At 46.0% G+C, this 23,329-nt stretch overlaps 1 protein-coding gene across 4 annotated transcripts in view; it reads left to right on the top strand.

Moving 5' to 3' along the window:
• The window catches only part of LGMN (legumain), a 207,184-nt gene that overhangs the window by 19,631 nt on the left and 164,224 nt on the right, over positions 1-23,329 (top strand). Inside the window, exon 2 of one of the 4 annotated variants that reach the window (XM_069637737.1) lies at positions 4,391-4,505. The exons of the other annotated variants lie outside the window; for them this stretch is intronic. Coding sequence (XP_069493838.1) covers positions 4,495-4,505 — 11 coding nt within the window. The 5' untranslated portion in view covers positions 4,391-4,494. The remainder of the gene's footprint in view (positions 1-4,390; positions 4,506-23,329) is intronic. 4 annotated transcript variants of the gene reach the window in all.

Here is a 23,329-nt window from a genome sequence, read left to right on the forward strand (position 1 = left end):
AGGTGAGTAATATACCCTCAGATCTACTTTCTGTTAGAATGGCAAATCGGTTTCTAAGGAAAAAAAGCTGTTAAACATACTTTTGAGAATAGTGCATCACACATCCTAGGTAAGCAAGAACTTTTGTAACTGTTCACTCTTAGAGTTACAGGTACCAACCAACTATTTTGCAAGTAAGTAACTTTTAAACACATATTTTCTTTTCGAGGCAAAAGGCCCAATCCCTTAAAAGTCTTTGCCTTATTCGTGGAGCATGAGTATTCTCAGTGGCAGAAGGGGGGTCACTAGGATCTAGTGACCAACAGTGTCAAGAAAGGTTCTTAAGTAGCAAAAGTCAGAGTTCCTCAGGAAGACTGGGCAAACAGGTGAGTATTTTACTTTAGAGTTAGAAGAGGGTCCCGGGGCTTCACAAAAGACACCGTAGCAGGATTCTAGCAGTGGGACTGGGTGCACTGGATGAGAGGCCTCCCCATTACAGAAAACACCCCACAAGTATTCAGTAATCCCAAGAGATTTAAGGTATGTACATACCCAAGCCAGCACAGTACCTCGGCATTGAAGAAGATTTTGCAGTAGGAGAACTTCAGGATTTGCAGCCCAATACCTGGTCAGTGGATTCCTTGTCGCGGTAACTGAAAACAGGACCTTGGAAAGGACTTTGCAGTAGGGATCAACGGAGAAGGCTCTAGGCAAGGTATACCTCACGGTTCAATGCAGTGCTGTGGATTTGGCGCCTTTTACAGGAGCACCGAAAGAAGAAGACATAAAATCGCGGTTGAATTCTAATTGTTACAAAGATCCAGCACTCTGGTGAGGGGAGGTTCTGGACTAAATTCATGTCTCTGGAGCTACACCAGGATGCCCACAAGTTTCAGCGAGATTCAGAATGTGGAAGACCGTGCACTGCAAATGGCTCGAGGTCCCAGGCTATTGGGGTATTGCAGCCATACGTGTCCAGGTCAAAACCCATGGCGCCAAGCCCCTTTTTTGGTATTGGGCTAAACTGATAGATAGTGGTGTGCCGTCTTTGTGACCATCAGTCCTCTCCTGCTTGGTAGCCGTACCTCCAAGTAATCCCTCGTCGCCGCCACCGGGCAAGTGATCCTTTCTGGGATGGCATTCAGAGACACCTGCTCCCTTTCCATCCTGGTCTGCTTTTGGCACTGGTATCGTAAAACCCATCCTGCTCTCATCTACCCAACAACGCTTCCATTGTGCCACCCTGCTACCATGGGCTTCTCTCATGAGCACTGGCAGTTTGCACACTCTAGTGTCACTAAACAAATGCCAGTACATCGAATGATGCATCAAAATGATACCACCGCTTAGGCATCCCTGCACACTTCTTGCAAGCTGTGCAATGGTACTTCTTGAAAAGCTAATTGTATGCTTGTCGCCTTTTCCTTCACACTCATCTTAACCCAACCAGACATTGGTCCTAATTACGAGTTTGGTGGTACCTGGGCAGTAAATCTGCCCAGAGAACACCAAACTGTATTACTGTTACCACCACTTGATCTGGCGGTAATACCGTCAGATTACAAGTGGCGGTGTAAGTCCCCATTTATTTCGAGTCCATAGGACTCAATGGGACATTTTCAGTGGAATTACATCAACAGTAATTCTGCTGCAGTAATACCACCGAAAATGGGTGTAAAGTCAGCAGATTTACCTCCAGCTCATAGCTGGAGGTGAATCCTCCAATTTTCCAACCAATAGTTGGGTGGTGTGGTAATGCAACGGTATACAGTAACACCACTGCATTTAGCCCGCACCGCCCAACGCATTGTCTTCTTGACCACAAAACCATTGGGAATGTGCCCCATCCCCTAGGCCTTTGCTGTAAAGGTGTTTGCTGCCAACTTTGCTACTACCCAGGGCCTGCATCGCTTCTAATTCCAAGCCCACCACTGTTTCTTCATTTAGCCAATGTGTGGTGCCCACATACTCCCTATCACACCAGCACATGACATTCCAAATGCCAACCTTGCATTCGGCCCTTGTTGCTTAGTATGTTCATTGCAAGGACATTCATATGAGGGGCCCAACATGATAATGGTTTAATGGGAACAGAGTAATCTCCCCTACCACCACTGCTGCCAGTTCCTGAAACCCAAACAAAGCATCAGCTTTATCGTTTTTGCACCCATCAACAGATATTAGTTATGTGGATGTTATGCAATCTGTGTAAAACCAATGCCCTCAATAGGCACAGTATATGCGGGCACCTCACTGACTGCTTGTTCCACAGCTGTACAATAGAGAAATTCTTGGACCAAAACATTATTTATTGTTTTTGTTGGTCAACTGTGAACCACTGCCAATCTGGGTAAAAGTGTGAGAAAGTTGATGTTCGTAACCAACCAGCTACATCTTCAGCTCCCAGGCCATCCTATGGCGCAGAGGCCAGTACTCCTTGATACGTCGGTGAAATGTTCATTTGAACATTGTCAGTAATGAGCCCCCATTTTACTTGACCAAGATCTAACCCCATCACTTCAGATCATCTTTCACCCCTTTTCTCAATCTCATGAAGGGATGCTTGGGTCTTAGCTCAACTGTGCGCCAGGCCAACCATCTTAAAAATGGCCTACCGATTGGCATTACTCTGGTGGCAAAATTAAGCTATCCTGTGAGGGACTGAAACTGTCTTAACATTCCTTTTTTGCTCTCCAGGCAAACTTCCACTGCACCTCTGAAGGCAACTTCTTTGGATGCCGGTAGACCGAATTCCTGCAACATTGCCTGCATCTCCATTTCCCGGAAGGCAAGGCAGGCGGATGTGCCAACGGGAACCCCAGTCTCCTGTTCACCCTTATGCCCCACAAATAAGAAGTCATCCAGATAATGTAAGCCCCCTTTGAGCCCACTCTCCTGCTCACAGTGCCATTGTAGAATTTAAACAGTGGCCATAATAGTTTAGCTGTCGGATGGAAGGCCCGTGTCTGGGAGGCCTACTCTTCAACACACAGTCAAACTCTTTTAGCTAAATACTTAAGTCCATACACCTGTCCAGTTTTCTTTGCGCAAGCGATTACACCCTCACACAAGCAACACCTCTTCTATACAACCCACCAACCAGAAACACCTTTCCACAAGTACGGACTACTCTTTTACTAAAACAAGAAGGAAAACCCAGTATGAGACTGCACCCAGTTTTTCAAAGCACGGTTTAATATGTAAATGCCCTTTCAGATGACCGTGTTTCGGTCCCCTTTAGGACCTTGCTCAAATCAGGGCTTCTTGATTTCACCTATTGCCCCTTAGTGGGTTAAGTAGACAGTATCCCTTGGTCCTTTCTTGGCTAAACCACTAACCCAGGGAGACGCGACCGCTGACAATCTATTGCGAGCTAATTGAATTTCAACAACTCTGGAAGGAAAATGTCGCCATGATAGACCAGACCAATTTAGCCAAGAATTTGTGAAACTCTACTCTTTTACTAGGCTTGTACTTTGAGCCCACCACTAGGCACACATTTAGGCCTTGATGTCTGTTTGCATAAAGGCATATTGATAGGTTATGGCCAATGAAAGGACTATCTCTCTCTCTCTCTCTCTCTCTCTCTCTCTCTCGTCACTCTCTCACTCCCTCGTCACTCTTTCCCTCGTCACTCTCTCTCTCGTCTCTCTCTCTCGTCTCTCTCTCATCACTGGATGGGTCTCGGCCAGGTTCACTCTCCCGATATTTAGACTGTTAACACTCACAGTTGAAAGGCATCATCTTTGCTGTGTACTGCATGCAGAGGGTACAGTGGCCTCAATCCACATGTTCAATTGGAAACTCACAATCCCATATTGATTCAATTGAAAAAACATTAATGAATGCATTGACATTTACCATGCTCATGTAAATGTAGTCTTTCCAGGTGGATCATCCCACTAAGGGCTTTTTACCAAAGTAGTCCTATTTGATGAGTGCAAAAATCAATTGGGTCTTAGCAGCAGGAGGGATTTATGACTATTAACCATCTGAGTGCCCTTGGGAGGGGGAGTGGGGGACGAGGGTGGTGGTGGGGGGGGGGTGTTGTGTGTGTGTGTGTGTGTGTCCCCGTATGCACTGGAAGAGTTCATATATAATCTAGTCAAATATTTTTCTTCTTTTCACCATCCATCCGATTCATGAAAGTCACAAATCCAAAATGTGTACCCAAGTCATTTTCAAAAGTTGGATAAGTCAAACTACAGGTTTCTGAAACCTTTGTCTCACACAATAGTTTGGACAACAAGTTCCATCTGCACAAGCAATCCTAGTCGATGGTGTGGGATCATGTCAGCCATAGTCCTAAATACCTGGAGAGCGGTAGGTATCAGACCCCTAGACTGTTTGAAAGAATTTGGCCAAATTTCTGCCGGTACCATAGTTTGAAAGTGAACATTTTCGGCTTCAGGGCTTGCAGGGGACCCAAAAGAAAAAGGAACCATGCAGCATCAAATCTGACCCACGCTAGAGGGACGGAACTGACAGCGCAGGGTAGAGGAGAGGCGGCATCGGATGGAGAAAAGGTAAGTAGGAGGGGGTTGTGGGTGCACGGGCGGTTTAGGAGGACATGTTTTTTTTTAGCAAGGTAAAAAACATGTTTGAGGCGAAGTTGCTGCAGTGAATTCCGCTAGAATTGTTTTTACCTCAGTAAAACAACTCCAATCCGGGATCTCCTATCCCAAAAGCTAATTTGCTGTGTAATTGCTTGTTTAGTGTCATGAGTTAATTTTGCTGTTACTGTTTCCGTATAAGATTGTTTTAGAGGATCTCGATCATCTTTCAAAATTCCTAATCAATTAAGGTGGCCAGCTTTAAGGATCTGGGGAACTGAACTGCACAAGCTCTTTTGTTTGTGGAGTATTTTCCCAACCCATAAAAACAATTCCCAGGTTAAAACCTCACCTGATCTTGGCCCTTCCATTGGTATTCTCTGTCATGAGGTCAGTATGAGAAAAAGCGCTCAGTAGCCATTGCCATTTCTCCAATTTGAAAAGGCTGCAGCCCACCCAGGTCCAGATTACTTGTGCTGTTTAAAATAAAATCTACACTTGGAAACATGTTGTTTACACCCCTATGCTTTTAGCTATGGTCACTGAATCTTCAACTGGTTGTGGCTAAAAAGCCATGTAATGTGCTCCTTTTTTATTTTTTCATGTCTTTAGTTTTTACAAGACTTGTTGAATCTCTTCCCTTCTATCCAGTAGCCTGGGCATATTTACATGATTTCCTTGTTTTTATTGTTGGGGTATTTTAGTCCTTACCTTTTATTAGTATTACCTCTTAACCATTGTTAATCAGTGTTTTTCTTTCTCCAGCCAGCTCTTTATACATAATCGGCATCTATTTCATTCTTTCATTCATGCCAAGTTGTACTATTTTGGTACGATATATCTTATCGCTTCTCTGACTGCTCATGCATAAAAATAAACTATATATTATTTTTTACTTCTTAGGCATTTCAATTCAGCGTTATTTTTTAATTCAATCTTACCTCTAAAGGCCCCTAACATTTGTTCCTCGTACACACAATATTCCTAGATCTCTGGCTTAACCCTCAAACTCTTTCCTAAGAGTTAACCAATTGAGGATTGATTAGATCTCGTAAGGCCATATGCAGTTCACTTCTGTAGTCCTTAGAAATGTGCAGCATTCGGTTGTAGACAGTTTCCTTTCTCCTCTCTGGTTTGAGCGGTTGCTCATGTTTTGGAGCTGTTGTCTTCTTCCTTTTTTCTTTTTAACTTTGGAGAGGTGGGATCATCAACCCAGAACACTTGTGCCTGAGCGCCACGTTGAAAGATGGAACATTGTAACCAATATTTTGGCTTTTCCTTTAGTTAGTATCTATGAATGAGGTACTTATAAAGCGTGAGGCCTGAAGACATCATGGCGCTAAAATAGGTGGAGAAACAAGCTCGTCTGAACTGGATCTTGAGTGATTCCAGACCTGGGACAGTTGTTTAAGTGGTAAATACCAACTACCTAGCTATTTATTTAATTTCTGCAAATTCCCAATTTTATCGAGCCAGCAGGCTATAAACCGCAGGTGTCAACATAGGGTCTAGGACTACTGCCTTTGATGTATATCCTACAATGCATTCTTAGTGCAGAGGAATGTAAAGACTGATTGCGCAGTTCTGCAGTGCGGCAGGGAGTTTCCTGACTGGTGTAATGAAGACATGTTAAAATCTATCTAAGAGAAGTCTACAACAACCACATCTCCATCGCTGCAATACTATAATATCTTAACTAAAATGTCCCTGACCCCGTAACCACTTTTCCAGCGGTACTTAGCAGTGCCCTTGATGTCTTGGGTGGGTTAGCAGATTTAAATCGCAGTTGAGGAATGATTGGAATGGCATTGCTCAGAAACTATTAGAGATTCTGGGTAATGAGGTGTGTCTAAATACTGGAGAAATTACGTTTGGGGTGTGGAAGGGATAATCTAATTTTTTTTTTTTTTTTTTTTTTTAGCTTGCAGATTAACTTTGTTGTCTTTCATGGTTGCCTGACGATTGAAGGCTGCTTCACCCCCCTTTTTGTTTGCAATGCTTTGGATTTTTTTCTAGCAGCTTTGATTAGGTGCTTTTCCTCTTGATGGTATTGATTGTATCTGCCGGTGTATTCTTTTACTAATCAGAAGTCCTAAACAACAGTCATGGAAAAAGGATTGCTGGGGAAAATCCAGACACCAACTGCACATTTGCTTGCAGCTTTTAGAGGGGCGACGACTAAGTCCCCTGCAGGATTGGGTTTAAGGAAATGCCAAAGGATGGGAGTGTCCAAATGCAGGTGCATGATCCTAGTCGGAGTAGTTTGGGGGCTGGCTCTACTCTGAACACCACTGTTGTCGCACCATACTGTTACCCTTGGAGAGAGTGAGGGCAAACAGTGGCAGGACAGGTACTTTTTAAATCCTGGAAAACCAGCGTCTGGTAACATTTAGCATAATGGGCAGAGAAGGCTATGGGGCAGACCTTTTAAACTTTTCAATTGTTGGATTGACCAGATGAAGTTATATTCCAGCTCCTGCAGGCTCTGTGTCTGTCTTCACCCTTCTCTCCTGATAAAAGAGATGTCTAAGGATATCTATTACACAGTGTGTGTAAATGTTTCACCTGTGATGAATCGGGAACATTCGTACCTTTATTCAAAAGAGGGAGCCACCCCCTTTGAGGCTCAACAGGCTCACCTTCCTAGCAAGACACTCGCTAGGGGTTTGTGCAAGCGAGACTACTCTGGGAGTGACTTCCCCCTTTGCAGACAGAGACTACCGGGATCGAATGAGGACCTATGTGAAATCTGTATTTGCCGCTTACATTGGGGCCACAAAACAATACGTTAAGATATTTTTTGTTTTGTCTGACGCCACTGCGGAACCCTCCTCAGACTTGACCTATGATAATCAGAAGTAGTTACCTCTTGTAACATATATGACTATAAAATCACTGAAGTCCTCAGCTGAATGAGATTTCCCGACGTCCATCTGAATAGCAGGGGAGGAGACGCACAAAGCAGACGCTGCTACTGGAGCGTGGAACAGAGACATCCTGGAGGCAGAACCACACAGAGGGCGTGGTGAAGCTCTGCCGAAACCAGGCACTCCAGGGATGAAGGCATTACCGGCCCCGACCGAAAGACACAGAGAAAGAAGGAACGAGTACCAGCAAGACCCTGAGAAGGTCACCGGAACAAGAAGTAGTAACCCGACAGGCTAAGACAGACACCGCTGCTAGCAGAATCATGACCCTCCCTGGCAGAAGTGCAGCGAGAGCACAGGTACATGTGCCACACAAGAAGAAGGGAGGTGGGCAGTTGTATGCTGTAGCGAAGCCCAAACCCCAAATCCTTCACCAGCCAGGGAACCTGTGAACCACCTAAATAAGTACTGAAGTGTCCAGAGACACAAGGAAACCCCTAAGAGCGCTGAAGGCCAAGAGAGCCCTATTGAAAGTCCCATCAGGATAAAGGGATACAAACCCTGCTGGAGACATACAGGCGAAGCCCAGGGGTTCGGGGAACCGTAAACAGCCTGCACAAGGGCCAAAGTGCCCCGAGGGACACCAGGACCGATACTAATGCTGAAAGCCATAGAAGTGGATTGAAAGCTGTGGTGGTGACCCAGGCCAGGAACCATGTCCTGGGATGAACATTTGATCTGACAAGTATCAACCAGAGAGGGGATCAGCCAGGAGGCATTGACGACCTGCAATGTGACAACACGTCTCTCTTCATTTTGTTTCCTTTTTTTTCCATCCAGTGGGAGGGCCAGTTAGTTGGACAGCTTGGGACGCAGCATTGATATTTGCGTTACTTGACTTCCTGACGAGCAACTTTAGCGATAGGGCTAGATGGCCGCTTAACATTTTTTGGGGGGGGGATAAACTTAGCGTCAACCATGTCCTCTGGTCCGAGTCTTACTTATGGTTTGCAATATAGCCTATCTAGGACTGGTGGGAGAGTAGCAGAATCTAGATTCGGGTTGCCCCTCATTTTGTTGAAACCCATATGAAAAGAATTAATGATTGGTGTACTCGCCAGCGCATTCCCACAAACGGGCCACAAAAAAATGAGCTGAATTTCCAAGGGGGATGTACACGTAAGTATCATTTTTCCCGCCAGTGCGCAGTTCCACAAATCACGGGGATTTTCGGCACATTGCAAAGCGCACCCAGAATTCTGAATGTGGGTGTGATGTGCAAGCAATGCTCAGGAAACGAGCCTTGCTCCCCAGCACCTGTTTGGCGCAGCGGTTACGCAATGCATGAGAGGTTTCAGGGACGTCATTTGGGGGTCGCCAGGGGTCTCCCTTGCTACCCCTGAGGTCTCCCTTGCTACCCCTGAGGTCTGCCTTGCTACCCCTAAAAATAAAAACTTTTTAAAAAATGTTTTTAAAAAAAATTAATGTAAGCTTCTGGCCAGCACCGTGTCACTCTTTATTTTTGGAGTGGATGGCTTCCTTGTTCAGCCCTCTAAAAAAAAAACAGGGGGTTCCACAGGTGTAACACTTTGAACAGTGATCCTAAATAACAAAGAGTAGCAATGGCAAATAATTTGTCTTTCGACTCATTAAAGGTTTATTTCAGGCCCACTACAGGGGGGTGAGTCACTGATTTAGTCTGTTCTTAAACACCTCAACTCAGCCTTTCATCCTTCTGAGGTTGATAAATGAGTACCAACACAGGTTGTGTAATAGTGTATGTATATTTGTTCTATATAAAGAGCTTATGCGTAAGTGCTTTATAATAATAGATCATTATCATTTGGCCTTGGAAGACTGCTTGCATTCAAAGTAATTGTATGAAATGTTTCACATTATAGTGATATCGTAACCATATTTTTCATAGTGTACTTAAGAACAATGATATGCGATGCTACTTCCTGTTTTGTCATGGGGTGAAAAGCAATGTTCCTTCACTTCCCGTGATGTGACTTCAGCTTATGGTCAAATGACATCACTTCCCGTGATGTCATCAGAGGTCAAAGGTTGTGTGATGTCACTTCCGCTACCCCTGGCATTTTGGTGAAATGACGTTCCTGAGAGGGTTCTGCACTTTTTATCTTTAAAGTGGGACAGCAGCAGTTCGAACCACTGCTTTCTTGCAGATAGTCAACGTTTAAGTGCCTGTCACTGTGAAATGCACTGCCAACACCTATGGGGGTGAGGGGGGGGGGGTTACCAGGAGCCTGGGGGCCCCTGGAAATGCACAGGTCCCCATCAAGAATAAGATTAGGGACATTTCCTAAAAACGGGCATAAAAAGTGCTTCTTCTCTGCTGTTTGAAGATGCCCACTGTTTTTTAGAATCGGACGCTTAGAGAATCTGCCTTTACTTCAATTAACGAGCAACGCCTGTGAATGTTCTTTCTCCATAACCTATGCACTTAGTCGTCCACGTCAACTCCCCTCTGCCTTCTCTTACCCTTTGGCACTTTGAAGTGCCACCTTGTCAATCCTAAATGCTACATCAGCAAACTGAGATGAATGCTGCCTAATGTTCTGCGCACCCCTCAGCCCCCCACACATCCCCGCTACCCCATCCCCTTCATTACCATTAGGAGGGCCTCGTTCCCCAGAGCCCTTTGGAGTAAAGAGTTTGTTTATAAAGTTTTCAGTATGTTTTCTCTGTCTTAACAAAGAGATTACATGTTAGATTGTTATGTTGTGGGTAAGAATATGAACCTGCGACCTACTAGCCAGCTGCCAAGTCACTCGCCACTTCATCTCTGCACATGCGTATAAGACGCCATGCCTTGCCTCCCAAGAGTGAATTATCCTTCGCCAGTAGATAGTGGTGAGTGCATATTTTGAGCCCTTATGCTATATTACTTTACTCCCTTTATATGGATACATTTATGTTATGCAATTCACAGTTTGCACCCATAATTTTACAAAATGTCTTGTGGGGGGGAAATCAGATTGTCCTCTCTCCCTGCATTTGCACAACCCACAAAGGTGAAGGCACTGCCCCCCCCCACCCCCACAATGGACCACCACATGGGGTTTGTCCCACTGCCAGGATATGGGGGGCCATTTGTAAAATGTCTGCCTCCACATTCAGGGTCCCATGCTGAGATGCATTATTAGTTCTATGAATGTGTGGCATTTATATGCCTAACTAGGCATGTATGTTAAACTTTGATCTGGGGGGGATTTACCTGGAAAACCTTTAGATCTGCTTGCGTGGTGCTATGAACAGCCCAAACTATTGCATTGGAGTACATGTGTAGGAAGGTGATGGTATGTGAGGAAGGACACATATCTTGTAGGTCTGTTTGTTTTTCCGCTCCCATTGACTGCCAATTGTCATGCTAATCCCCGTGGCTATTGTCACTTACTAGCTGACCCCCTCCGCCCCCTGCTCAAAACGCACCTTCCTGGGGGGTCTTGAGCTAGTTCTATCATGCAATAACCTCAACCATTGTGCTGTAACGGGTCTGCCAGTGCTCAGTTCTAAGCAGTCTTCTGAGAGTTAATGATTTAATTGCACTTATAATGAGATCTTCAGGTAATACAAATGTCTTAACTAAGTGTGCCACCAGCTGCTTGATTTATAAGAAAGATGTGTCTTGCATCTGTTCTTTGTGATTAAGCCCTGACAAAAATAAATATTGACAAAGGCAACAGTGTTGGCTTGTGTATAGGTAGTACCATTGTGGCATGCTTGGCAAATACCTTTTCCATGCCTCTACAACGCCGCAAATGTTGGCTTTGCAAAACCTGCTGCAAATGATGGCATGGTCAAGCTTTGTAATCAATCGGTGTAGGTGGGGGTACAGGAGAACTGATGTGACCTGAGACCACCAGGTGCGTTTATAAATGTTAAAACATCAGGTGGGATTTGTGGGTGGGAGTGTGATGGCAAAAGGGTCTAGTATTCGATGTTTTGTGGACTGTGAACTGAGGCACCTGGACGACTAACCCACCTATCTAAATCTAGGCGGATATGGTACACCCCGATGTCACTGTTTTGGCATCAGGGAATGTACGCCCTCTCTTGGCCTTTGCTGTTCCACTTCCCGCTAGGGACATTGCATACTTAGACATCTCCTTGCGTTGTTTTCTATTGATAGTCCACGCGAGAGGGATCTGGGGCACGAGCGACTATAAAACAAGGAAGTCTGTAATGCTGGATGAGGAAATCTTTGTATGATCCTTCCTTGTCCCCACACCTGCCGAAGCCCAGCCGCATTCCAGAAGGCCTGGCTTCTGGGCAATCTGCCTAGTGTCTTAAAGGGACAGACCTCTTTCTTCTTATCCTGTTGCAAGGGCAGCCACTAGGCTACAGCTTGTTCTCCTGCGTTGCTTTACCCGCCATGTGCAGAATGTTCGAGGCGCAGTGCCCTGTGGTTCCAATTAAATATACAACAACACGATTGGCTACTAAATTAATAGATGTCCCCTATGAATTTAGGTCTGACATTTGTGCAGTAAATCGGCTCCTCGTCCAGCTCTGGCATTTAAAAAGGTTTTGATTATATCCTTTTCTTACGATCTTAACCATCGTCGTCTCCCTGAGGGTGGGGGGGAGGAATGCCCCATCTCTGACTGATGGAGTTCATTTCTTTAAACTTTTCATAGAGCATATGAGGGTTATGTTATTGTGATTTTATTACACGCAGCACTGCCATTTTCATGGTCTCCAGGCGCTCTGGCGGATCTGAAAAGGAAGGAGGAGTGGGAGGGCTTACTGTAGTGGATTGAGAGGGAAAAGAGCAAGACATCCGTTTGCAAACTTCTGGAGTAGCAGAAGTGACTTCAATTGCCAGATGAAATCATGGGAAGTGACACTGAATGAACTTTTGACCTCAGTGGCATGAAAGTGATGCCATAGGATACGTGGCCCTGCTGACATCGCAGATGGTCCCACAACTGGTGTCAAAAGTTTACACGGACCTTGCACTAATGTAACAGTTATGAAAGCATGCAAAGCCGATTTTAGTTACCAAGTCTCCACTGACTAGAAGTCTGTTTAATATACAAGGGGCATTAAAAAATAGGTTCTTTACCGAAGACTCTGTGAGACCATGCTGGAGTGAGTAACTTCTTTACTTAGACTTGGGTGGACAGGATTACAGGTATCGGGTAAACTTCAGGTAAGAGACATAGGTCCTCGTTACGGATCCAGCGGTAACGGTGCCGGTGCTACTGGCGGGTTGCCGCCGGACTCGTACAAAATGACCGCCGCCTGACTTCCAGATGCCACCGGTCTATTCCAAGTCCGGCGGCCAGGAAGTCAGGTGCCGGCAATTTCGTTAATCCCCATTTCCGTAGGACGCTACGGGAATGGGGACATGGAAGCACTGGCACTGTTGTTAACGGCAAGTGCTTCTGTGATGGCTTTGCCTGCTGTGACCGTGGTGTCTGGCAGGGACAGACCTGTCGGGTACAGCGGCTCTGGCGGGCAAACCTGGAGTTTGCGGGTTCGGAAACAACAGTGCCGGTAAGCTTATCGGCAATGTTATTTCCGGACTGGCAAACTTGGAATGAGGCCCATAGTAAGACATTCATAGGCACGCACACAGTCAAACAACCCCCTTGTGATTGACACCCGGGTAACACTCAAACACAAACACTCACTCAACATTCCAGAAGCAGACATTCCAGAGGCATTCCAAGCACATGAGGCACGCCCAGCAGAATGATTATAGGTCAGGTGGCTCCTTCTTCATGAGCCACTGAAGCCGTATAGGGCCTGCTTTGCCATTTTAGGCAGGACACATAGCCATCCAACAGAGTGTGTGATGAGTGGTCTATCACTGAATCCTTCATTTCTCCCTTCCTCTTACTCTGCCACCTTGGCTTGCCTTCACTCTGACTTTGCTACCTTCTCGACCCCTCTTGAACAATAAAATGGAGAAGGATATGTGAACAGGAAGCCACCACAAGCAATCATATATTTCCTGTCGCCACTGCTCACTTCTCCCTCTTCAACCTCTTTCTCGCAACAGCTATGTCCTAGCTGGCTTCAAAATATCCAGTCGTACTTGTACTCTTTCCAACGAAGAAATCCCTGCTGTCCCAGCAATCCCTCACTCTATAGGCCTTGTCTCTCTCTCTCCTACCCCATCATTCAAATGTACTAGAGCACGTTTCCTATCTAGGAATCGTCAACTACATCGCGGCATTAGAAATTTGCCACCCACATTGTGCAGGGTTTAGGTCCAAACATTGAATTGAGACTGCTCTCACCTATCTTGCTGACTTCATATTCACTGCTCATCCCTCTCACCCCTCTTCATCCTCCTGCTACTTGATCTCTCTGCTGCCTTTGGCTCTGGGGACCAACATGCCCTCCTCCAAACTCCTTCCTCCCTTTGGTTCAAGGACAATGCACTTGACTAGGTGGCTTCGCGTCTCTCTGACTCCATATCCTCCATCTCATGCAACGCTACCACATCCTTCCCCACTTCCCTTCCGTTGGGCCCCCCTCAAGGAACTAATTCCTTTCTTTAGATGTCACTACTAGCTCAATCCCTGATGGTCCACCGATCTTTTTCTCCTCGACCCAAGCAACTCGCAATGTATTATCAGCTGCTCGAATAGCTGCTACTCATCACTGTATGGCTCTTGTCTGCTTCATGCTAAACTCCTCCAAGACAGTCCTCTTTCTTCCAGCCTCTGACACTAACACAACACCCTCTCTTATTTTCTTTCCCGCTTACTTCTGCAATCCTTCTATGGCGCAAACCATGGTGTTCTGTAAGATCTTCACCTTGAACACTCATTTCACCATGGCCGACCAGCCAGGCTCGACCTCCCCTATTTAGGGAAATTCCGGCCCACTTCACTCGCCACACTCTAAAAAAAACTCTGCTCTCTTCCCTAGCGCTCAGCGTGCTGGCCAGCTGCAAACGCCCACTGCTTGGCCTTCACGTATACTGCGTTTCTTCCATCAGCAAGGTTTCCACTTTGCTTTGCACACATTCTTCAACCTGTTCAAGTCCTGTCTGAAAAGAGCCTTGAGTGTGTGATTGGTGGCATGTTGGGACTTCATAAACTTTGAAAAATAAATTGGGCTAAGCCAAGTTTAAAAAATAAATAAAAAAACAGACTAAAGTAATGTGCACGTTTCACAAGAGAGAAGTGAGTAAACGTATCCGCCAAGGATATCACAGTGAAAGGTCGATGAGATATTTTTTTTTTTATGTCACTTTCTTATGGCTCTAACGTCTCCCACAACTTTTTTTTTTTTTTACATCATCAAAGAGTATGTTCGAGTCACCAAAGATCACTTGAAGCTCCCCTACGTCCTGGGCTTCATCACACTTCCGTGTTGATTGAATGAAATATTTGACCTACATCTTGAGTATGACGTGTGAGGGTTTTGTTGCCTCGAGCTAGTCATTAAACTCTTTGACAAACAAGTTCACCAACATTAATTGGCCTTGCAGGGGTGTGGAATTTGAGGATTAGCTACAATGAATGGTGGAACAGTCCGAATGCTGAACTCTAGAAATGTGGACAAATTGGGCAGGGATAGGCAGGCATAGTAACAATAAAGATTTTATGAGCAGGATCTTAAACCAGATTTTGTAATGAGGTAGTGCTTATTGTGCCGGAAATGGTAACTTCCATAAGTCAAACTATTTTTTTCTTCTTTTTATATAAAACCTCGTTCTCCTCATTGCACATTCCTAAACCTACAAAGTTAATGTCACATTGTTATCTTTGTGTGGCACCTGTACGCTTGGGGAGGCAAAAACAGCTCTGTTTAGCTGTTGGTGCAAAGGTGAGCAAAGTCTTCTCAGCAATGTTGAACCCAATATTTTGTTTGTGCTTGCAGTGAATAAATGGGAGCTGTGGCGTGCTGGAGTAAGCAGTCAGACAAAGGGGGTGGCATGTTTCCAACACTCAAAAGGCCTATCTTCCCCAATCTCAAAAGGGTGTACCCCTACCTAACTAAAGTAGAACTTGGGTGCTCGTTGTCGGGCTAGGTCGCGAGCTCAAAATGTCTGTCTTCTGTCCAGACTAACCTACTCTAGCTCTAACACTAACAAAAAACAGGAACATAAACAACTGCGGTAGAATGACTCCCTGCTCCGGTTGCAATGGGATCAGCCCCAGGGACTATTTCTGTCCGTCTATGGTTCAAACGCTGCGCTTCTAGAGAATACCATGAGAATGACTCAACTGGTTGGTCCTACAGTTTCTAAACTGCCATCTCATCCTGGTCGACTTGGGTCAGCCTCCATCCTGTTGTTAAGTAATCCTTTGCCTTAGTTTCTGATTCACCAATTTAGGTGAAAGAACCAAGAGAATGACTCCCTTCTACTGGTTCAGTTGGTTCAACCGTTGACTAACTTTGGATAGTTTCCTGTAACAGTTTTTATAAACCTTTGCACTTCTTTCCAGGTTTCTCTTAGGACTTAAAAGTCAAACACTTCTGTTGTTTCCAACTCGGTTATTTCTCTTCTTTCTTTTCACTGTTCTTCTCAGTGAAAACAAGGGGAACTGTTCTGTAGTGTCCTTGATTTCTTCTAACACTCTGACAAAGTAGATTGTTCTTGTTGCATTCTCTAGCCTGAATGTCCCTTTTGATGATAGTGTTGAGGCAGAGTACTCCCGATATGTTCTTCTCTTTCAGTCTCTTTGGCACAACTGAGTCGAGGAAGATCACTAGTAATGTAGTCTTAACACTTAATACTTCTATCCCAACTCTGAAGATGAGGGAGATTACTCCTGAGGCTGTCTTTACTTCCAATACTCTTGATACAATTACTGAGATGAGGGAGATTACTTTCGATATCTTCTTTCCATCAGGTACTTCTGGCACAAGTACTGAGACGAGGGAGATTTCTCCCGAGGCTTTCTTTCCATTCGATATTCTTGATACAGTTACTGAGACGATGGAGATTAGTCCCAGTGCCTTCTTTATATTCTGTACTTTTGATACTGACTGAGATGAGGGAGATCACTCCCGATGTCTTCTTTAGCTTCAGTAACCTTCCCCAATCCCCTACCAGGTCTCACGTTACCTCTTCTTTGTTGGAGCCACGTTGATGGTTCATACTGGGGAGCTGGGTCGATGGGTTCCCAAGGATCGCTGTCTCTCTGCTTCTCTTTCCACTCTCTGCTGGCATGCTTTGGCTCAGTGGAACCTCCGGCCAGATGGAATCAGCGCTGTTAATGGGCCGCTCGGTTCACGGTCACGGTCACACCACTGTTGGTCGGGTTTCCAGCTTTCAATCAGGCCTGCTGTGGGTCAGCCTCAAAAAGATTTGTGCAATCTGCTGTCGGCGTCCTCCTGACTTAAGGTTCGCTTCCCCAACGTAGCTTCTTGCTCCCAGGTTTGAAATTCCCGGGTCCGCCAGGCTTCACGCCTGCTCTGCCTCTCATTGGTCCTTTCTTTATTTTTATTTCCTTCACCTGGGTCCTCCCCAGTTGAGTGTCACAGTCCTTTGTTTGTGTCCATTGGGTATTTTTCATGCCTTCACCTCGCCCCAGTACCTACTGTACTTGCCGAAAGAATAGTTTGTATAACTCCATTAATCTTCTTCTTCACAATACTACTGGAAGATGACTTGAGAGACAACTGTATGTCAACTTTAGTCTTCCTGATTGGTGGTATCAACATTTACAGGGAAAAAAAGGAAGGAGTATTCCAATATCATACAGTAGTGCTTTCAGATTGTTTCTCAGCGGACTCTTGCCCGTGGACTCCAGGGCAAGAGGGTTGGGGAGTTCCATCATGGAACTGGAGTCCTTGCCCCCTGAGGGAGAGTCTCTCCCTTGTTGTCCCACTTTCCGTCACCCTTGGGGGGAATATTGCGCAGTGGGCTCACCTCCCACAGGGAAGAACTATCTCCCTACCCCTCCACCCCGGGGAGAAGTGAAGAAGTGACGTGAACCTATGAATCGCCACAGAGCACACAAGGTCAGCTGGTGGTTAGGTCTAGAGATAAAAGGGGTTAACCTGGAAGTGATCGATCTAGTCTTCCACAGCTGCCTCATAGTGCAGTGTATTACATGTTCTGCTACATCATCATGCCTTCTCCTGTATATTTCGGTACCTCCCCACCCCCAAAAGAAGCTGAAAATAACGAGGTTTAAAAAGCTGAATTCCTGAGGGATTTTGGTACCCTTTTAAAAAAGATAGGGGTGGGGTAAGGGTATACACTAAGGATTAAGGTGGGGGGGGTGTGTTGGGAGGGATGAGGAGGTCTCCAGCAAATCCCGGAATTCAGCGTTTTGTGCCAGCCTCGTTATTTTATTTTTGCTATTTTAACTCACAACCTATATTTCTACCAGCTCCAAAAAGCTCCTTCGGGGCAAACCAGTATTGTTTAAAACAATGTAATCTACTCTAAAAAAAAAAAAAAAAAAAATTGTCATAGGCATTCTTCATTTGTTAATATTTGTGGACATTTTGAAACGGCGGGACAAGGGAACTTTTACACCTGTTGCAGAAATGGCTGATATGCCAGATATGGTTGCAGTAACAAACAGGGAATAGTTTTGTTGATGATGAAGAATACAAATGACTTCATATTGATGGTGCTCATGACTGACATGGGCAACTTCAGTCTCGGGGAACTTGACCCAGTCATGGATCCAGACGGCCTCTTCTTCTGTCCAATGGGAGCACAAGGGGAGTGCTGGGCTAGTGGAATGGAACAAGCAGCATTCAGGATTCTCACAGTTTGTGGCCCAGACCCACGAGAAGGCATGGTACTTTTGTACTGAGTGACATGCTTCCTAGTGTGGAGAAATCCCCCAATTCCCAACGCCAAATGATGCTAGTAAGGATGGAATTGGTCTGGCTGCTACACGCTATGCCTCCCCAAGGCAGTCCTGTTACATCCACTAAGGCATTGCAGATCATCCCCCTCCAACGTTCAGACGGAGTATGTGTGGAGGGGGGCTGTAGTTGAGTGTCACTGCAGGATACAGAGGCCTATATTGGCTCGGAAGGGAAACCCTGTAATATCTCAGAGGGCATCCGCTCAGAATTCAGACATGGGTGCAAGGCCCAGACCCCAAAACCTCACCAAACGGGCCCAGAGATTTCTCAAAGATGTGTACGTTTGACTCTGGAGGCAACCCAGGGTAATGATAACTTTGGGGACTGCAACTCCCAGAATGCATTGCTGCAGGGGTGATTGATCCACGGACCAGAATGACCAACAGAGAGAGGACCATCAAATGAAGATGGTTAGCTGGAAAAATTACACCGCCTGCTTACCTGAAAGGATTCAAGCAGAAAAGCGTTGCTGGACTAAACGCCCCATCACTTAACCCGCAATACATTGTATGTTGGACAGGATACACAGCACAACGCTGTGGAGCTGCTGCCACAGCCAAGGTTTAGTCCAAGATGACGCTGTACGCCGTGGTCATCATTTGAAGCTTTGCAGCACCCCCTGCACTGTAATTCAGCTAGTGAACCAATGCCAGACCGTGATTAGTAATATCTTAATTAGATCAGGTAAAAAGAGACAAGGGAATAAGCAATCCCAGAGAAGAAAACACAGTCACAATAATCTATCGGAATCAACGTTCAAAACCGCACCAGAGAGCGCCCCTTCGGAAATAAGAGGCTGGGACATTTCATCAGTATCTTGGAACCTGAGACACCTCTTGGTACAAAGGGAGTGTGCCGCAGAGAAGAAGACCGAAAGGATTGCTACATGGAGGAATGCTCTACAAGCCTGGCGAGACTACGAGGAGAGGTCGGGAGCTGATCAAAAGAAGGGCGAACTGGAAAGCTATAACCAAAGGTGTTCCACAACGAACCCACGGAATGTCTGCAAAGAGGCCTGCTGTAAATCCTGAAATCCACAGAATCGCAAGAGACCTTTTGTGAATCCTGAAACGAAGGCCCAGGAGGTACCTACTGTAAATCCTGTGAGGGTCCTGATCAGGAGCGACCGGACGTCCAAGCTCTCTTGGCCTACGAGAGTGCTACAGAAGACCTGAAGAAACCAAGCCTGGGAGATGCCCACATGTGATGGGGATATGGTGGAAGGAGGTCTGAATTGTGAGGTCTAGATTAGCAAGGTGAAAGCAGAGGGAGCCCTTGAGAGACAAATTGACTACGAGTAACTGCTAAAGAACCTCCACAAAAAGGAACAATTCTGTCTTGTTGGTTAGCATAGGACTAGGCTATGAAAAGTAGGTCTAGAAACTCTGTTTATTTGGACCATAGTCTTGCTACTTTGTTATTAGTTTATGGTATCCAAAATCCCAAAATGAGGTTGAACTTTTCTGTTGTCATATCGTTTGGACATTACTTGGTAAAGTGTCCATGGAGGGCCGACGACCTATTAGGATAGGTTTGAATCTTTGCTTTTTCACAATGGGAATACCGTGAGCATTAAGGGACCACTTTAGTTTACCCCACACAGTCTTATTCAGAATTTTCTCTTTAGTTGTAGCGTTTCCCCTAATGCCTTTTAGGCATCAATCTATCCCTTTGGCCATTCTATTATTGAAATAAAGAGGTGTCAAACCATGTCTTTGAGTGACATCATACATTGTCTTGCGTTCCCCCACACTACGCAGCCCAATTTTCGGACTATGAATGAGCCGGGATACTGGGGGTCATTACGACCCTGGAGGTAGCCATGCCGCTATTTGCGGCATGGCTACCCCCATTTCGGGTACTGGGTCTGGGTTCCTGGAATGGAGAAATACCGGGCCATTCCAACCTTGGAGGGCCCGGTATTTCCCCATTCCAGGAACCCAGTCCCTGTACATCGCCATTCCCATTCGATCCCCCATAGGGCTCAATGGGAATGGGGAGGATGCAAACAACGGGCCTATTAATGACAGGCCCGTTGTTTGCTTCCTGGTCTGCTCGCGGGACCGCTAAGGACGCCTTGGCGGGGCCGGCGAGGAGACCTCGTAATGAGGCGGTAGGGGGTTAACGGGGCCGGCAGCTCTACCGGCCCCGTTAACCCCCTACCGCCTTCCGTGTAATGAGGCCCACTGTGTCTGGTTTATGAGTGTGTACCTGGATATGACTTAACACCAGTCGCCCCCTCCCCTGCACCTCCCCAATACCCATTCACCTACCTGTGTTTTCAGCCAACAACCTTCAACAAAGTTTTACAGTCATTATACGTTTTTCATACCAATGAGGTGCCCATCACTTGGACTGCCAAGTCGGCCCATTCCGACAAGTGATAGTTGAGCCAGTGACAGTTCAGCCTCTCTGCAAATGTCTGTCTTATGCACAGACCTCAAAGGACCATAGTAAAGACCATCTCAGAACATTGTGCAAACCATATGCGATTATCATGTAACAGCCAACAGAGTATTGCATGATGCCCAACAAATCTTACTTGCTGTGCAACTGCTGCTGCAATTTTCAGTTGACCTGTGTGACCGAGAAGCACAATACATGGCAAGTCAGACATCATATTTTCACAATCCTTTTTTTTTTGTTTTTCTTAATTTCAATTCAGACTGTGTTATGGGGTAAATGCTCATAGGCACTAACGGTCTAAGGGTCATTCTATGAAGTGAAAAGGGTGTTCCTGCCTCTGAACACAGAGTAAGCAAACTGTAGGGAAAGGATAAACAGTGGCTCAGTGTATTATTGTCTTTCAGGGATCCTGGTCTCTGTGTTCCTGGAACTTTATCCTGCTCTCCTTGTTCCAGAGTACCATAGAAGACTTTATTTTGGTAGGATGCGTAACGGATGAGCTCATATAGGTGCTAAGGGATATTCCGCAACTGAAAAGGGTGTTCCTTTCTATGAACAATCCAAGCAAAAGGTCTACTAAAAAGATAAAACATAAAGAATCAGGGTTTTACTGTCCAGCAATGATCCTGGCCTTCCTCTGGAACGCTTACTTTCCTTTTCTTGTTCCAGGGTTATTGCACCTATGATGCTACTTGATAACCAAAGCACAGTCTTGGGGATCTAGCACCTTGCATGCTGCTTTACAATCCAAAAAACACAATCTCATGCATGTAGCATGCAGCACACGTTTTGTCAGCTTCCAGGGAAATGGCAGCCCATGTGGCGTTGCAGGGGTGTGTGGTGGCCGAGCAGGCGTTGCAGGGGGTGGGGTTGTGGGGGCCCAGCAGCCGTCGTGGAGGGGGGGGATCTGGCGGCCCAGCGGAGGGATGGGGGTTGTGGCTGCCCAGCATGCGTGGTGTGGCCCAGCAGGGGGGGTGGTGGTGGCCCAGCGGGCGTCGAGGGGGTGGGGTTGTGGTGGCCCAGCGGGTGTTGCGGGGGGTGGTGGTTGTGGTGGCCCAGCGGGTGTCGCGGGGGTGGGGTTGTGGCGGCCCAGTGGGCGTCGCAGGGGTGGGGGGGGGGAACGTGGTGGCCCAGCTGGCATCGCGGAGGGGCCTATAGCCCTGAGCTCCCTTTCAGGCCTATAGCCCTGAGCTCCCTTTCAGGCCTATAGCACTGCACTCCCTTTTGTTAGATCTTGGTCCAGCACACTCTGAAGGAGAAGGATTTAGCTCCATTTAGCTCTTACCCCATAGTTCTCTCAGCCCTCGTGGGCCCATTTTAGGAGATGTTTATTAATTCAAACTGATGCCATCTGGTAATGGCGATCCGATTTCATGCGTTCCACCGGGGTCCTGAAACGACATATTGTGCATATGTGAAGAGCGCCTTCTGCGTTTGTGCTGCTGCCTAGCAGGTAATACTTCCTGTGTGGCTATGCCATTGTTAATGTTCTCTAAGTGATGGATAAATCTGTCCCTAGTACGGCCTGCATTCTTGTATTATGGGCTCGCACAAGCATAGTGGCTTACTTGATATCATGGTTTTTCGGAGCAAGATGTTGTGCTCACCCGTATTAGGAATAGTTTGTTTACTCCGACCGATCTCATCTGGTAGCGTGAGCCAGATGCTCGTGTTCCATAGGAATCCGAGAATGACATATGTTGTGCGTGTAATGAAACCCTTATTCAGTTACACTGCTGCCTGGCTAATATAGGTTGAGGCTTCCTGTGTGGCTATGGCTGACTATTACCTTCCTACGGGTGTCGATGTACGTACAGAAACTCTCCCACCACTCTTCTCTCTGTTCCGTTGATGCTAGTCCAGGGGCACTTGTATGTTTAGAGAAAACAGTGTTCCTTGTCGGCCATTACTAAATGGTTATTTTCCATAATGCACCACAGTATGTCCATGCTTGGACTCGATGGATAAGATTATGCACCCTTTTGGTAATATATATTCTTTTTCTTAATCCTCTCTTGCGTGCTTGCAATGATGCACTTTATTTATTCATAGGCGGCAGTATCTGGCGTCCCCATTTGGGAGGCGCCATCTTAAGGACAGGCTACATCATTTAGAGGCTATGCTGCCACTTCCTAGCGTACATTTTTAGCCAGTGGCTTCGATATAAGTAGCTATCACTGCTCAAGGAGCACTTCAATATTCCCAAATAAGTACCCAAGTACATTTTTCAAAGCAAAAATGTTATATAATGCAGTGGGTTTCACAAAAAGTCCTCCTGTTATTCTGAAATACTTTTTTTTGCCATTCTACCACTTCGTTTAGGCCAACAGGCCAGCTGCTGGTCAGAGATCAGCTGCCCTTCGTTTGTTCAGTGTGTGCAATCCACATTACTTCCAGGGGTGACTTTAATCTGCTGTAGCACAGCCCAGGTGAGTGTGTCAAATTTGTGATCTGCAGTGATGAAATGTTATACTACGGGAGCTTCTTCTGTTCTCTTTTTCAGACTGCTCCGATGCTCAATTCTCGCCTTCACCTTGCGTGTGGTTTTTCCAATATATAGTGCCCCACACTGACGTACAATTAGGTAGACTACATTACTGAGTCGCAGTTCGTGAACTGACCTTGTCTCCAATTCGTTTTCAAAGCAATGTCTACTTCGGACAGTTGTATTGTGAGGTTACAGACGCTGCATTTTCCACA

This window comes from Ambystoma mexicanum, chromosome 14, assembly GCF_040938575.1.
Source record: "Ambystoma mexicanum isolate Mex_15411 chromosome 14, UKY_AmexF1_1, whole genome shotgun sequence".
Classification (NCBI taxonomy): domain Eukaryota; kingdom Metazoa; phylum Chordata; class Amphibia; order Caudata; family Ambystomatidae; genus Ambystoma; species Ambystoma mexicanum.